Source organism: Trichosurus vulpecula, chromosome 5 (genome assembly GCF_011100635.1).
Source record: "Trichosurus vulpecula isolate mTriVul1 chromosome 5, mTriVul1.pri, whole genome shotgun sequence".
NCBI classification, from domain to species: Eukaryota; Metazoa; Chordata; class Mammalia; order Diprotodontia; family Phalangeridae; genus Trichosurus; species Trichosurus vulpecula.
The window spans coordinates 183325203-183341370 of record NC_050577.1 but is presented as its reverse complement, the minus strand read 5'-3'; the positions used below and the strand labels follow the sequence as shown (position 1 = coordinate 183341370).

At 36.4% G+C, this 16168-nt stretch overlaps 1 protein-coding gene across 1 annotated transcript in view; it reads left to right on the top strand.

Annotated features, from left to right (window-relative positions):
* The window catches only part of SLCO1A2 (solute carrier organic anion transporter family member 1A2), a 52658-nt gene that overhangs the window by 21197 nt on the left and 15293 nt on the right, over window positions 1–16168 (top strand). Inside the window, exons 6-9 of the mRNA XM_036761863.1 lie at window positions 2566–2664; window positions 4733–4942; window positions 9578–9742; window positions 14966–15161. Of these exons, the coding sequence (XP_036617758.1) occupies window positions 2566–2664; window positions 4733–4942; window positions 9578–9742; window positions 14966–15161 (670 nt within the window). The remainder of the gene's footprint in view (window positions 1–2565; window positions 2665–4732; window positions 4943–9577; window positions 9743–14965; window positions 15162–16168) is intronic.

Sequence of the window (16168 nt, the reverse complement as noted above, 5' to 3'; positions counted from 1 at the left end):
AGGATGCCTGGCTCTAGATCAATAACCACAGCATTGTAGTTATCAGTGATGTTAAGATCTTTCTTATATAGTTCTTTTGTGTATTCTTGCCACCTCTTCTTACTGTCTTCTGCTTTGTTAAATCCCTACTGTTTTTTTTCTTTTATCATGTCCATTTTTATATGAAACATTCCCTTGATATCTCTAATTGTCTTGAAGTGATCTCTTGTCTTTCCCATTCCATTGTTTTCTTCTATTTCTTTGCATTGCTCAGTTAAGAAAACTTCCTTATTTCTCCTTGCTGTTCTCTGGAATTCTACGTATCTTTCCATTTTTCATTACCCTTTCACTTTCCTTCTTTCCTCAGCTACTTGTAAAGTCTCATCAGTCAGTCATTTTGCTTTCTTGCTCTTCACTTTTCTTTGGAATGTTTTGTTGTTGCTGCTGCTGCCTTCTATACAATCTTTGAACCCATGTCCATTGTTCTTCAGGCACTCATCTACCGGATCTAATCCCTTAAATCTATTCATCACCTGCACTACATATTGATAAGACATGTTATTTAGGTCATGTCTATATGATCTAATGGTTTTCCCTACTTTCTTCAATTTAGGTCTGCATTTTGCAATAAGAAGCTAATTATTTGAGCTACAGTCAGCTCCAGGTTTTGTTTTAACTGACTGTATAAAGCTTTTCCACCTTTGGCTGCAAGGTATATAATTAATCTGATTTCAATATGGTGATGTCCACATGTAGAGACACCTTTTGATTTGTTGAAAAAGTGTTTGCTATGACCAGTGATTTATCTTGACAAAACTCTGTTAGTCTCTGCCCTGCTTCATTGTGTACGTTAAGACTAAACATGCCTGTCATTCCAATTATCTTTTGATTTCCTGCTTTAGCATTCTAATCCCTTATGATGAATGTGACATCTTCTTTTTGGTGTTATTTCTTGAAGATGTAGGTCTTTGTAGAACTGATCAACTTTAGCATTAGTGGGTGGAACATAAACTTGTGTTACTGCGATGTTTGAACAATTTGCCTTGTATTCAAACAGATATCATTCCTATCATTCCATCATTTTTGAGATTATACCCAAGTATGACTTTTCTCACTCTTTCATTAACTATGAAGCCTACTCCATTTTCTTCTAAGGGATTCTTTTCCACGATAGTATAGGTAGTGATCACCTAAATTAAATTCACCCATTCTAGTCTATTTAAATTCACTGACACCGAATATGTCAATGTTTAATCTTTTCACCCCCTGCTTGACCTCATCTACCTTACATTGGTTGATAGATCTTACATTCCAGGTTCCTATGCGATATTGATCTTTACAGCATTGGACTATTCTTTAATCATCAGACACAGCCACAGCTGATCTTCCTTTCAGCTTTGACCCAACCAATTCATTAGTGCTGGAGCTATTTGTATGTGTCCTCTGCTCTTCCTCGATAGCATATCGGACACCTTCCAACCTGAGGGGTTCATATGCCAACATCATCTCTTTTATCATTTTAGTCCATGAGGTTTCTTGGCAAAGATACAGAGTAGTTTCTCATTTCCTCCTCCAGGAGATCATCTTTTGTCAGAACTCTCCACCATTTCCTTCTCCAACTCATATTACAGCTGAGGAAATGAGGAAAACAGGTTAATTGACTTGCCTAGGGCCACACAGCTAGTAAGCACTTTTGTAAATTTATGCATAACCTCTTTAAAAGGGGAATAGCTGAAGATAGGCTAGCAAATGCTATGAATCTCTTCTATTTATACTTCCATCCTCTTACTTCAAGTAAATAAGTGAATCAAGATAAATGTTTTTATGATGCATTACACTAATTTTTTTCTGCACCCCATTAATATCGCTTTGGTACTGCCTACTTCACTTTTTCCCTTTCTCATTTCAAATCTCTCCACATAATAATGTTAAAAGAATTAGTTTAGAGGAAATAGATTAGATCTATATTTTGTTGCACTTTTCAAGGAATTTAGTATATTATGGGATTGGGTAATATCTCTAGCACTTAGCCCACTGTCTGGCACATGAATAAATAATTATTGACTCATTGACTTGGTGGACTCAATTAAAGGGGTTTTGGTTATATAAACCATTAGAAAAAACTTCATTGTACCACTGGAACATTCATAATTTGGTCCCAAAAATAAGCAATATGCTCTAACAACTAAAATTTCAGAGCACAATGTATAATTATAAGATCATGAGACAGGTTTTATTTTAGAATATTATAAGCATATATTATAGAAATAAATTTCCTAGCTAGAAAAATACTCAGAAAAATTGAACTTTAAAATATTGATTTACACATATTCTGTGTGCTAGGCAATGGTAGAAGTAGAAAATTTGGACAAAAAAGCTTCTAACCTCATAGACATTACCATTTAACAGTGGGACATATCACAACCAAAGATAATACAAATAAGCAATTCCAAAGAAAAGTGAGGAAACATAGAATATATTTAGTTCTTTTGAATACTTGGAATATGACCTAAATTTATTATAATAGTGGCATGTTTTACATGTGTTTAAGTCGACAGAAAGCTCACATTTCCCTTTTGTTTTTAGGGTGCTTAGAAACAGGAGCTATCATTGGTCCTTTGATCGGCTTTTTGTTAGGATCATTCTGTGTGAAAATGTATGTAGATGTTGGATCTGTGAATACAGGTAATGTGTATGTGTGCGTATGCATGTCTATGTGTCTGTGTGTGTACATGTGTGTATGTGTATGTGCACAATAGAAATACAAGGTGTCCCAAAAGTCTGTATTAATTCTTACTTCCCTTTACTCCTGTAATCATGGCCCTTGAAGAATTTGAGGAACTTGGACACCTCATGATTTAAACATTTGGCGTGACTTTATTTGTCATTCAATGTATGTCCCACTTGAAGGAAATGATCAGCATGCCCCCCTAAACCCAAATCAACTCTATAATTCCTAACAGAAACCTCATATATTGCTAGATGTCTCCCATAATGCTTTTCATCCCCTATCTCACCAAGTTCTTGGTGTCAGATTTCACTGAGAAAATTCAGCATCTTGGTGAATCAGGGTATAATGCTTCACTATAATATACTTATGATTCTGCTTCCCAAGATGTTCTTCAGAAATCATTTCCAGTAAACAGTGAAGACTATATATACCTCAGCATATACTGCTAATTCATTGTTTCTGCTTATTGCTTCCTATTTAAAAATCCCAAAGCCTTCATTGTACACCAGGAGGCAGCTGGAATGAGGTTTTCTCATGGCCACAGTGGATATCTTAGGAGGTAGATTGTCAATAATATATATAAGATCAAGGACATGCGTGAGATCTTCTGGGTATGCCCAGGTGTACCTTGTCTCAAAAAAGAAAAAAGGTAGCTTTGCATTTGAATTTAATCACATGACACACTTTTAATTTTAAAGTATATATTGTTGTATTATGTCATAAGTGCTGAATTAATTGTAATATAGATGTTGGAGAAGTCTAGCGTAGCTTACGCCTGGCCACAACTGCAAGAGAACAGAGACTAAAGAGAGGAGTCTCACTTGAAAAAATAGATAAGCTATTAACCAAATTCCCAAATGCTACCCTTTCCTCTGACATTGGGGTTATGGGGCTTATGGGAAGTAGAAATAGAGAGCTATCACAAACAAGAAAACACAAAAGAGGAGTCATTGGGAGTAGATACCGAGAGGAATCATAAGGTATGAGAGGTACAGTGAGAACATTCCCAAACTAGGAATGATGGGATGATTCTATCATATGAATTGAACAAAATCTGTTCTGATACTCAGGCATGAGCTAGGAAGAGATAGTGGCATCCCTTTCTGGGAAGAAGTGAATGTATTTTGAGTTACTTATTCACTTTAACACCTCTCTGAGACAGGCTCAGGAAATTTTAATAGTTACTCTGAACGCTCATTTTTACTTCTAAACTATTATATGTGATAAAACTGTAGGCCAACAAAAACCCAAACTGTCTGTCCTATTTGAATTAATGCTTAAATGCATAGATTAAATGGGGAGGGGGGAAGAGTTCTTTTTACCAAAATGAAAGATTTCATTATGCTGTAGCTGAATCTGGGAATTGAAGCTAAATGAAGGGTAAAGTGGAGGGAATAACATTAGACTTTACTAATTCCTGAAGTTGTAAGATTTTTTTGCTTAGTTTGATGAATAAAATTAATGTCTTTTGTGATTGATTATTTAATACACATTGTCCTTTTAAAAAATAAAATTCTCTGAGTAGTGTATATGCATAAAACTAAGTTATTCCTTTCTTAAAATTTGTTTAGGTCCATTCTCTTTATGTTTAACCAGAGGAGCACTTGGTGCTAATAAAATAGACTTTTTACTTCAATTAAACTTATAGTTATTCAGAAATAAATACTTTAAAATTCTTACTCAAATACTCAAATGGCTCCTCTAAGATCTCCTCAATGTGGCTGTTCCCTCCAAAGATGCAGAGTTCAAGCTGGCCATAGCTGTTCATCCTGTGCACTTCGTGTTTATTCCACATTCTGAAATGTCTTTAAGTACAGCACTTTATTTCAGATGGGATATAAAGAAATTAACTCATTGCTAAATTTTCCTGTTTAAGTATAAGGCTAAAAATTACAAGGTAAAACTGAATTTCACTAGTACTTCCTGAACTATCCTTTTGTACTTAACTGGATCTCAAGATCTACCAAACAATATATACTATAGAATTCAGAGTTAATTTAAACTATGTTTATTGATTTCCAGATGAGCTGGTCATAACTCCTGCTGATACACGGTGGGTTGGTGCATGGTGGCTCGGTTTATTGGTATGTGCAGGAGTAAATGTTCTTTCTGGAGTTCCGTTTCTCTTCTTGCCCAAATCTCTTCCAAAGGTAGGATTAGAAACTAATATGAATATTATAGAAGAAGATAAGAGAAATGAAACCAAAGCAGAAAAGAGAGACATCACTATAGGTAAGTAAACAAAAAATAATTTAGAGGTTTAAAATTTATTCCTTACATTATGCATATATTTTATACCTAATGACAACTTATACCTAATATAATTTATCTATCAATATTGTTTTGAGATTGCTAATTATAATTAATTTTTCTTATTTAATTAATAATGATTCTTTTAGTGAACAAAATTTTTTTAAAGAATCTTTGGTTTTAACAATAGTCAGAACTCCAAAATTTCTTTTACCAGTGCAGATCAACACTTGTCCTTCAATTTGTAGTATTGCCCAGGGCACTGAGACTTTAAGTGACTTGCCCAGGGTGACAGCCAATGTGTTAAAAGTAAGATTTAAACCTCAGTATCCCTGACTTCAAGAACAGATCTCTGAGCCTCTTGTATAAACTACTAAAGTAGAATAAATTAGACTCTTTTAGGACAACACATAGCAAAGTTCTGGGCCTAACTTGACTAAATAAATCTGTCCCTCATGTTATTTGTCCTAACACCCTCTACTTGCTGGAGATTCATTTTAACAGTAAGCAAGGATAAATTTCTGGCAGTGGAATATCAGGCATCCATAACAATTAAGATAGAAGGAAAAGGAGAAGGAGAGAAGGGAATCACAACATGGTATGATAGTTTTCTTGCTTTTTCCATTTGTCCTGTGTGGTACTATTCATTCTATCAGAAAGTATTAATAATAATAAATTTATTAAGCACCTGCTAGTGAAAAGATAGCACTACAGAGACTCAGGCTTGCCCTCTCCTTGAGTGTCTCTGAGGGTAAAAATATCCTCCTTTCAAGAAAGGACATTGGCAAACCATGAAGGATACAGAGGATGGTGGAGTAAGGAACTGGAGACTTGTGTTATATGAAAACAGGGAGAAAGAACTAAGGCTGTTTAGTCTAGAGAAAAGAAGACTGTAGAGATGGGTCCACACCATGGTTGGCTGTCTTCAAGTATTTGAGGGGTTCTCATATGGAAGAGGGATTACACGTTTTTTGCTTAGCCCCAAAAAGCAGAATTAAGAACACTTGACAGAGATTGCAGAATGGCATATTTCTTCTTAGTGAAATAAAAATTACCTAACAATTAACAGGAATGAGCTGCTTTGGAAGGTAGCACATTAATCCCCTATAAATAAAAGCTGTGTGACTATTAATTAGGGAAAGATAAGATAAGATTCCTGCTCAGGTCTATGCTGCACTTAAGTGGCCTAAAAATCTCTACCAGTTCTGATATGAGTTCAAGACTGGTTCCGTGTGTGTGTGTGTGTGTGTGTGTGTGTGTGTCTGTGTGTGTCTGTGTGTGTCTGTGTGTGTGTCTGTGTGTCTGTGTGTGTGTGCGTGTGCGCGCATGCGTGTGTCTGTCTGTCTGTCTGAGAGAGAGAGAGAGGGTCAGAGAGAGCCAATAGGCAAACTATTTAAACTCTGCCTCAGTTTCCTCAACTGCAAAATGGAAATAATAGTAATAGCACCTACTTTCACAGGGTTATTGTGAAGAGCAAATGAGATAATATGTTAAGCAGCTAGTACAGCATGTGACACATAGTAGGCACTTAATAAATGCTTGTTACCTGCTCTTCCATCCAAAGATTATCTCCAACTACTTCATAATTCTGCTTAAGCTTACCTTGTTTTACTTGTTAATTAAGGCAACTAAACTAAATAAAGTCTTATTAATCTATGCTGGGTCATTGGTCTGCAAGAGTCCTGTATGTGTGCCTAGGCATGTGATAAGCCTGCCCTTCAAAAAAAGTTTCCCCAAAGTCATAGGATATAGAGCTGAAAGGGACTTCCAGCAATCATTTAGCCCACCTCTCTCATTTTACAAGTGAAGAAATGGAGACATAAGAAGGTAAAGTGACATAACTACTTATTTACAGATGACAAAACTGGGGTTCAGAAAGGTTCAGGGATTTGTATAAGATTACACAATTAGTAAGTAGGAGAAGGTACACTTGGTACTCAGTGCTCTTCTGTTCCACCAGATTGCCTTCTTCTTTCAAAATAATACCATTAATACATTATGACCAAACTCACTCTAATGCTGTGAAGTCCTACTTCAAGTTATTTTAGCCAAGTGCCCAAACATAAGCTAAACAAATGCTTTGGACCCAAAGACATGAACTCCTCTGGTTATCAGTCTAATTGCATTGCTCTCCTGGAATCCTTTGGTTCCAGAGGGAGAAGAGAGCTAATGATTGCTGGTTATCTAAAACAATCAACAGAGCCTGAGGGAAGAATTCTCCTTGGGGAAAAAAAAACACGGTTTAAGTCACTTTACAAGAAGGAAAAAAAAAAAGTCTGTGCTTGAGTAACAAAACTCAAAGATAGAGAGCCCATCTTGAAGTCAGGAAAACCTGGATTCAAGTCCTTCCTCTGAGATACAATGGCTGTGTGACCCTGCACAAGTGCCTTAACACCTCAGTACCCTTAGGCAACTATCTTTTATATATCACTATATTGTAGTATTATATTTTACAACAGATGTCAATCTGCATTGGTAGGGTAAATTTTATATGCTAAAGAAACCTCGAGTGCCACACACCAAAAAAAAAAAATCCAACAGGTGGAGGAAAGCAGAAAATGGAATTCAAAGCAGTGGGAAAGTTAGCCTGGAGTGTGTCAATGTAAAAGCAATTTTCAAGGGAGTGGTAAATAATAGCAAGATGGTGATTTGTTGCCAACCAGCTCCCCTGTCCAAGACAGAGGACTTTTCTGATTTTATGATGCAAGTGTGTTAACCATGCTTCAATCTGTCTGATAAATCAGAATCTCCATGAAATGAACATTATCCCTTAATTCTGGTGCATGCATATGTTATATGGTTCCCATGTCCTCTTTTCAGGCCCATAGTCCAACTATTTTACCAAGTCTGGAAGCAAAAGCCCTGTCAAATGAGTCTAGTATTTTCTGGATGATTGGGCATCTACAATTAAATTGGAGTGAATAAAATTTGATGGCTCTAGATAAGGGATGAAGTAAATTCAATGCAGTCTTGAGAAGGATAATAGCCAATAGTCCGCAGGGCTCACCACCTGAGTGATGGAAAGAGGCCTTTTACTCAATCCTCTTGTTTCAGGAACGTTCTATCAATCTACAAGTAATGGAAAAAGAGCCAAGTTGATTTTTGACACATGAAGACTCTTAAGAGTGCTGATAACTAGCCTATCATTTAGGTGCTATTTTGACCACCCACAATTTACAAATTGGCCTGGGTTAGGAGCCTTATCAGGGCAGAGTACAACAGAATTCTCTTTTCCCTAGGTCAGGACACTATGTTTTGTTTTGTTTTGTTTTAATTCAGGCTAGGATAGTAATAGCCTTCTTGACTGATATAGCATACAGAACCTGAATTTCTCTCTTTACAGTTTTCACCCATTGCTTTCTCTTGGGCCAAAAAGAACTAGAACATAATTTCTTTCTCACACAGTGGCCCTTCAAGTATTAAAGACAGTTTTTTCCAGGATAAACATCCCCAGTTCCTTCAACTGGTTCCTCATAAGGTACAATGTCTTGCAAAGAGGAGAGCATGGTGTAACAGAAAGAATACTGGCTGTGGAGGCAGGGAACCTAGGTTCAATTCTTGTAATGCTACTCATTATCTACCTCTGTGACCTGGAGGTCATTTCACCTCTCTGGGCTTCAGCTTCCCAAACCATAAAACGGGACAGTAGGATGAGATTGCCTTGAAAAGTTCTCTTCCATCTCTCAATCTATGATTCTCATTTCAAAACCTATTACTATCCAGGGTGCTTTATCTGGTCATTTTCTAGCTTTTCGGCATCCTTCTTCAAATTGGGGTTATTTCTGATAGAGGTCATGAAGAAAGAATCTCAGAGGAAAGAGTGTGGTAGAAGTGACATTCTGAGATAGGAAACCAAAATGTGGGCTGAGCTCAGCCAAAAATCCACCAGCATACCAAAATCCAACAGACAACATGGTAAGAGGGAGATAAAGTTCGCAGCAGTGACTCTAAAGTTGTATGAGTCAATATTAAATATGGCAGGATGAAAGAAATATATGGAGATGTGGTAGATATCTCTAAAATACCCATGTTTTCCCCTTCATGCAGCCTTCCTGCCCAAGACCATATTACTTTAACATACTAATCACAATTCTTCCTTCTTTGGGAGGCTCAGCATTGACAGAGGATCAAACTGTTCCATAAGAATAAAACAGATCTTTGTAATGTTGTTTTACCTAACAAATTAATGGCATTAAAAGGCATGCCCAGATATAAATATTAGTGTTTTAATCCCTCTTGAATTCCTCTGAGGATTTGACTTCTTGAGGATTTGGCTTAAACAGCAATAAAACTAATATTTCTAAAGCACAGGAGGTTTTATAATATGTTGTAATAATGCTGTCACTTGAAAGCCTACTGAGCTTTTGCCTTTTGACTACTATCTGACAAAATACCTGTTCCATAAGTGATGGATTTCAAGAGTAGGAGGAAAGAAAGAATTATCAGAAGGCATGTGAATCCTCTCTCTCTCACACATACACATGCACACACATACACACACACACACACACACACACACAGAGTCATAGTTAAATTTCCTGCTCTTATATTTACTATTTAATCATCAATGAAGGAAGCAGATAGTCCATAAGCTGTTGTGATTTTTTTTCATTTCAGATTTCTTACCATTAATGAAAAGTCTTTTTTGCAATCGAATTTATGTATTATTCTTGGTCACAAGTATATTGCAGTTCAATGCTTTTGTCATTATGTTCTCTTTCCTGCCTAAATATATGGAACAGCAATATGGCATATCTGCCTCAGAGGCAATCTTCCTAATGGGTATGTCAACTTCTATCTACAATATAAGATGATTTTTGCTATTAAGTATTATGTAATATAACAAAATGGGCCCAGGAAAAACCTACAGATAGAAGACTCATGGACTGTTTTCATTTCTGGTTCACCACATTTCACATCTACCAGGTAAGTGAATGGGAAATTGAGAGGGAGCAAAGCCTCCAAAAGTTACATCCTAGGAAACATAGGCTTTCTACTTCATCTCTCCTATAGGTCTCCTTAGTAAGATTTCGTCAATGCAACATGGAATCAGCCAACCTGTTGGAATGAAAATATATTTTATTCCTACCTTTGTAACCTAAATTACTCCTCTGGAAATGAGTGAGGTGGCTGTAGGAATGAGTGTGGTGAAAGGTAGTAAGGAGTGGTGCTAAGGACAATGAATTTGAGTCAGAAAGACTGGGTTTGAATCCTAAATCTGCTACTTACTACACTACCTTTGCAACCTTGGACAAGTTAAATGTCCCTAGGCTTCAGTTTCCTAAGCTGTAAAGGTAAGGGGTTGGAACTGAATCATCTGTCAGGTCCCCTGTAAAACTATGATCCTATGACATCCTGCCCATTTGAAGGTCCTGATAAAACTAACATCTCCTCCAGGAAGACCCCTGACATACTTGATCAGAACCGAGTTCTTCCTCCTAAGAAGTAGCATGCTACTTTTTACTTCACATTACCCTTTTATATACTGTTCATATCTCTCACTCTCCTTATCGCAGTGCTTTGCACCTATCAGGTCTCTAAAGAATACAGGGTGTCCCTAAAGTCTTAATGTGTTTTTAAGCTTTGACTTAAAGAAAAACCCCCAGATAGGAGGCTCACTGGCTTTAGCTGAAAATCACAGTAAGACTTTGGGAACATTTGTACTTGTGTAATTAATAGGTCTTCCCTCTATTTCATCCTTTATACCACTGCCTGATTGATTTCATAGAACCACAAATTTTAATGTATGAACAAGCCTTAGGGGTCATCTAGCATACCCTCTTCGTTTTATGCTTGAGGAGGCCAAAGCTCAAAGAGGTTAATTTACTTGCTCAAGGTCATACAGCTAGTAAGTGTCTGAGCAGAAATTTCTCCAGGTCCAGTTGTCTTTACACTATCCCACAGTGCCAACTGACTTCTGGAACATCACACCTTTACTTAAACTAGATAGACAAATGCAGTTACTTATATTAAAGAGCACTTTCAAATGTTCATTCCCAGATATAGACTTAAACCTTTAATCCTATTCTGTAAATTGTTCAATCTTTCCTCGCTGGTTGGCAGGTTTACCCTTTGTTTCTAGTTTATAACCTTTATGCCTCAAACCACAAAAACCTCTACTGATTTTAATTAGCCCCTTGTTACCTCATTTCTCTTTTACTGGCTCATGCTCTCCATTTGTTCATAAAAACAATTTTAAAAATTTTAAATGCTGCCACATAGAGAGCACTTGGCTAGGTGGTGAAACAGCTACAAAGTCTAAACAAGAGGATCCTCACCTTCATGAAGTTTGCCCCTCTAGAAGGGGGATAAATCAAAAACCCACATAGCTTGTAAATATAGTATGTAAACAGTATATTAGAGAGGTTCAAAGTGTATTAAAGATCTTAGGGGAAAAGTGGATGGATAAAATCAAGGAATGTTTAACGGAGAATGTGGCATTTGGCTGAGCTTTAAAGTTTTAAAGGTTAGGAATTCTACAGATGAATAGAGGAATAGAAGATATTGCAGGCATGAAAACAGATAAAAGCATATGAACAGAAAAGATAGGATGTATTTGTAATGAAGAAAGTAACTTCACTTTAATGGAGCAAAAAGTGCACGGAAAAGAGTATTTTGAAGGAAAAATGTAAAAAATGAAGGTAACAAATTGTAAAAGATTTACAACACTAGGCAAAGAAGTGTGAATGTTATTTAGTTAACAATGTGGAGCTTCTAAAGGTTCTAAAGGCAGAAGAGCATAGATTTCTATTCTGTGTAAGGATTACTCAGGTAATAATATAAAGGACAGAAAGAGGGGTGGAAAAAAGTAAGATTAGGGGAGGAAAAGACCTATTTACAAAATGTTTGAAGGACCTCAGATAATTGACAATGAGGACCAGCATTAAGGACATGGCAGTAAGAACAGAGAGAAAGGGATGACTGATTATGAGAAATTATATCGAGGTATAGTTAATAAGACTTGGTAATTGGTTAGAAATGAGTGGGGAGGGAGAGGGAAGATTCAGAATTCCAAGATTTTAGACATTGGAAACTGAATAAATGATGACACCAAGAGACAAATAAAGAAGTCAGAAAGGAAGAGTTTTAAGGGGAAAGATAATGAGTTCAGTTTTGGACTTGCTGACTTTGAGGTACCATTGAATCAGAGGTGGAGAAGTAATTCTGGAACTCCTTAAAGACATCAGAGTTGAAAATGTTTAATCTTATAGTTATTTTTAGAGAAATAGTAATGAGAAACATGAAAGTGGATGAGTTTGCCAAGGGAGATGGTATAGAGTAAGAAGAAAAGAAGGATATGGACAGAACCTTAGAGAACACCCAACATAATGATTTAGGAGGGAGATAAGAATCCTGAAAAAAGACTGAGATAGGAAGAAAAACAGAAGAATACAGAGTTTCTTTAGTCAAGGAAGAAAAGGGAATCCCGTAGGAGGACGGATTGTCAACAGGGCAAAAGGAAGAAAAAGAAGATGTGGATGGAAAAAAAAATCATTGGATTACAAGATTAGGAGATCATTGGTGACCTCTGGAAGCACTTTCAGTAGCATGGTAAGAGCAGAAGTGAGCCTTCAAGAAAAGAGTGAATAGAAAAGGAATAGAGACATTGGATGCAGACAACTTTTTTGGAGTTTAGGAGTGAAAGGAAGGAGGCAAATGTGGTAGCTAGATCACAAAACATGGGTCAAGGGATGACTTTTAAAAACTATGAGGGCCAGGTATGCTTCTAAACAAATGAAATGGAATAGGTGAAAACAGAAAGGTTGAAGATGTGTAAAAGTGTTATAGTTGCTCAGGTAAGGATCTAGAGAAAGCCCGCACAACCTGCAGAGCACGCGCTTATGGCCCACAGGCCACTTAAGGCATGCAAAAGGTTTTTCTCTACATACAAAGTATGTTTTCCTCTGCATTTTTCACAGGCCACCCAAAATCCTTTGGTGTGCTGCAAGTGGCCCGAGAGCCATAAGATGCCTGCAGGCTACAGGTTGTGCAGGCCTGATCTAGAGTAAGCAAGAGAAAATAGAATCCATGGCAAAAAGGATATTAGCCTTAGTAAGAAGAGGTAAAGCATGCTTTGTGTTCTAGAGGAGGCAGAAGAGAAACAGCAATGGTGCTGAGATGTTTTGAAGAATGGAAGAGGAAGACTGAAGGATCTCATGTCAGATAGCTTCAGTCTTTCTCATGAAATTAGTCAAATACTATAAGTTTTGAGAAGGGAAATATGGTATGGGGAAGAAGAGAAGAGAAGATTTGGAATAGATGCTTTGGGGAATAAGACAGAGTAAATAGAGATCAAGTTTAAGGATTGTCAAGTAGCAGTAGCAGTCTAGCTGAGTTACATAATATAAATGTATAATAAGCAATATGAGCTCATTTTAACTATTTTCTCTTTCAATGCTCTATAGCACTAGAGCAACACCAAAGAAATTGGATGATAGAGGTAAGCTAGGACTGAAAATCTACAGGTTTGGGATAGTTAAATCTCAGGGTAACAAAGAGTTCTAAGGAAGGACATAGTGACATAAGTAGACAACTATGGGATTAAGGCTGGGCTTGGGAGCAAGCAAAGCCAGAGTAGAAGAGATAGACTGGGAAAATAAGGATGGGTCACGGCATTAAATTTCATGATAAGGGCAAAAAGTAAGCTTAACATAAATGAAAGAGGTTCAGAATAAGAGGCTATTGCTGTAAAGTAGGATTTTGAAGTTCCAGATCACAGAGGTGGTACAATTCTAAGAGAAAGTGAGGTGTAACAATGCTGGTGTGTGGTTGATGGCAATTGGAGGTCATTGGACTTGGGAGAAGCAGATAAATTTTGTGGTTTGAGGAATGATCAATAAAAATGTTGAACTTCCTTAAAGAAAGGGCGGGTATGGGACAAGAGGAAGACTGTGAACCAAATATTAAGGTAACAGAAAGGGGGAAGAGTAACCCAAAGTTCCTTAGACTGTACTATTGACAGTAGACAGTAGCATAGGGTGATATGAATGGTTGTTCTCTATAATAGCTGCTTCCTGGACCATTCCCACTTCTTATTCTCACACCTAATCCAGCGCTCCCTAAAACAAGTCATATCTCCATTTTCCTGACATATTTATAAAAGTTCCTAAATTTATTTTTTTCCTTAATCTACACCCCTTCCTCCACACACATATACACATGCCACAGGTAGTATGCATGCATGCTAGTATATACAAACATGTAGAAAGACACATACTCACACTTCTCAACCACACCACACAGGAATCTACAACCCCTAGCCTCACCAAGTAGTTCACTAGAATTACATGAACACTCATTCAAATAAAGAAAAATTTATTACCAATTCTTATGTTTGTCTTTCTTTTTCTACAAATTCATGACAGCTGAAATTAAAAGGAATACTCTTCTAACTTTGGTCCTCAGAGGCAAACTTTAGTGTAACTAAGATCAGCTACTTAGCTCTGAAAATCATATCCAGATCCATTTCAAATACAAATTCACTTAAGTAGATGAAAATATATATAATACAGTCAATAACTTGTTTTAATGTTTCCTCTTCTATTTTCCATGTTGGAGTTGGTTGAAATTAATGACTATATTTTGAAATTTTGAACTACTTTAAGAAAACTAATCAGCGAATATCTATTAGGCATCAACTCTATTCAATATTTTGTTAAAAGCTATCAGGGATGGCAGTGGATGTACAAAAGTAGTTTAAGACAGGATTCCTGGTTCACAAGATACATACAATCTACTGTTATTACATAATTCTCCCAAGTTTATGACAATATATCTTTGAAAGTCATTTTAACTCCATTTTTTCAAGTCAAACCTCTGTGGAATAGGTACATAGGTGGGGAAATAAATGAGATCAGCTATCCCTGATTTTTGCTAAACCTCAAACATTAATTACCTGTGGCAAGCAAAACAACAATGAGTTCTAGGGTTCAATGATTACAATATTATAAATGTGCTCCTTCCCTAAGATATTGTTTGTAAATTTGAATATTGCTTGTTTTGTAGGCATTTATAACTTGCCTCCAGTATGCTTTGGATATTTAGCTGGTGGTTTCATTATGAAGAAGTTCAAGATAAATATGAAACAAGCTGCTTATACAGCATTTTGCATATCTTTATTCGACTACTTTTTGAACATGTTATGCTTTTTAACAGTTTGTGATAATTCTCCAATTTCTGGCCTAACTGTCTCCTATGAAGGGTATGTTCACTTCAATTTGAAATTTTCCCCCTAAAAAATACCAAATCAGGTTTGGGGCATAATTTCCTCCCATAAACAAAAATTGAATAATCCTTTTGTATCCATGAAAACCTTGTTTTCTTTTTGGATAATTTACTTTTACCCCAGGCCTTTTTTACATCATTCTCAATTCATCTATTCACCAATACCACGGTTTGACCAAATAGGTCTAAGTGATCAGCAATAAGTGAAGTAGGGTTGAGGTTAGAATCTAAGACACAGAGAAAATATATTTGTTCCTTCGTGTGTATCTGCATTCCAAAATATAGAGCACTGAGCTATGAGTCAGAAGATATGGGTTCTAATAATAATTCCACAACTTACTAGTGGTGTGACCTGGGGCATATGACTTCTATGATCTATAAAATGAGAAGGTTAAATTAAATAACATCAATTATTTTACAGTTCCATGGTTCTATGATTTCAGAATCATCTTTTTTTTAAATCAACCATTCTTTGGCTCCTTTTCTTAATAACGACAATTAAAAGTTTACAAGATGGGTTATAAAGTACACACACGTATACACATATACGTATGCAAGCAGAATTCGGGACAACTGTGGCTGGGCAATCAATCCTTTGCTCTCTTATCTCCAAGAGAGTTATTAAACTAGATCCGTATCTTCTGCTGCACAACAGACATTTGTACTCTAGAAGCACAATTCTCTTTGGTTGTGGCTCCCACCCACAAGATAAAAAGAATAAAATAGGAACAAAAAAGTGATAAAAAAAAAAGTAAGAATAAAAATCACATGCCCTGGTCGATCTAAAGAGTAGGTAATGACTCATTCTCAGCCAGTTTATCTCTCTCCCATCAAACAAAGGTTACACAAAAGACAATCTTAAATATTAATAAAACACATTTATCCAAGCTAAAAGTAAACAAAAATTGAAGTTTACAGATTAGTGTAGATTAGCAGAATATGAAAGAATGAATAGGATCATCAACTTGGGATCAAGATTTTAAA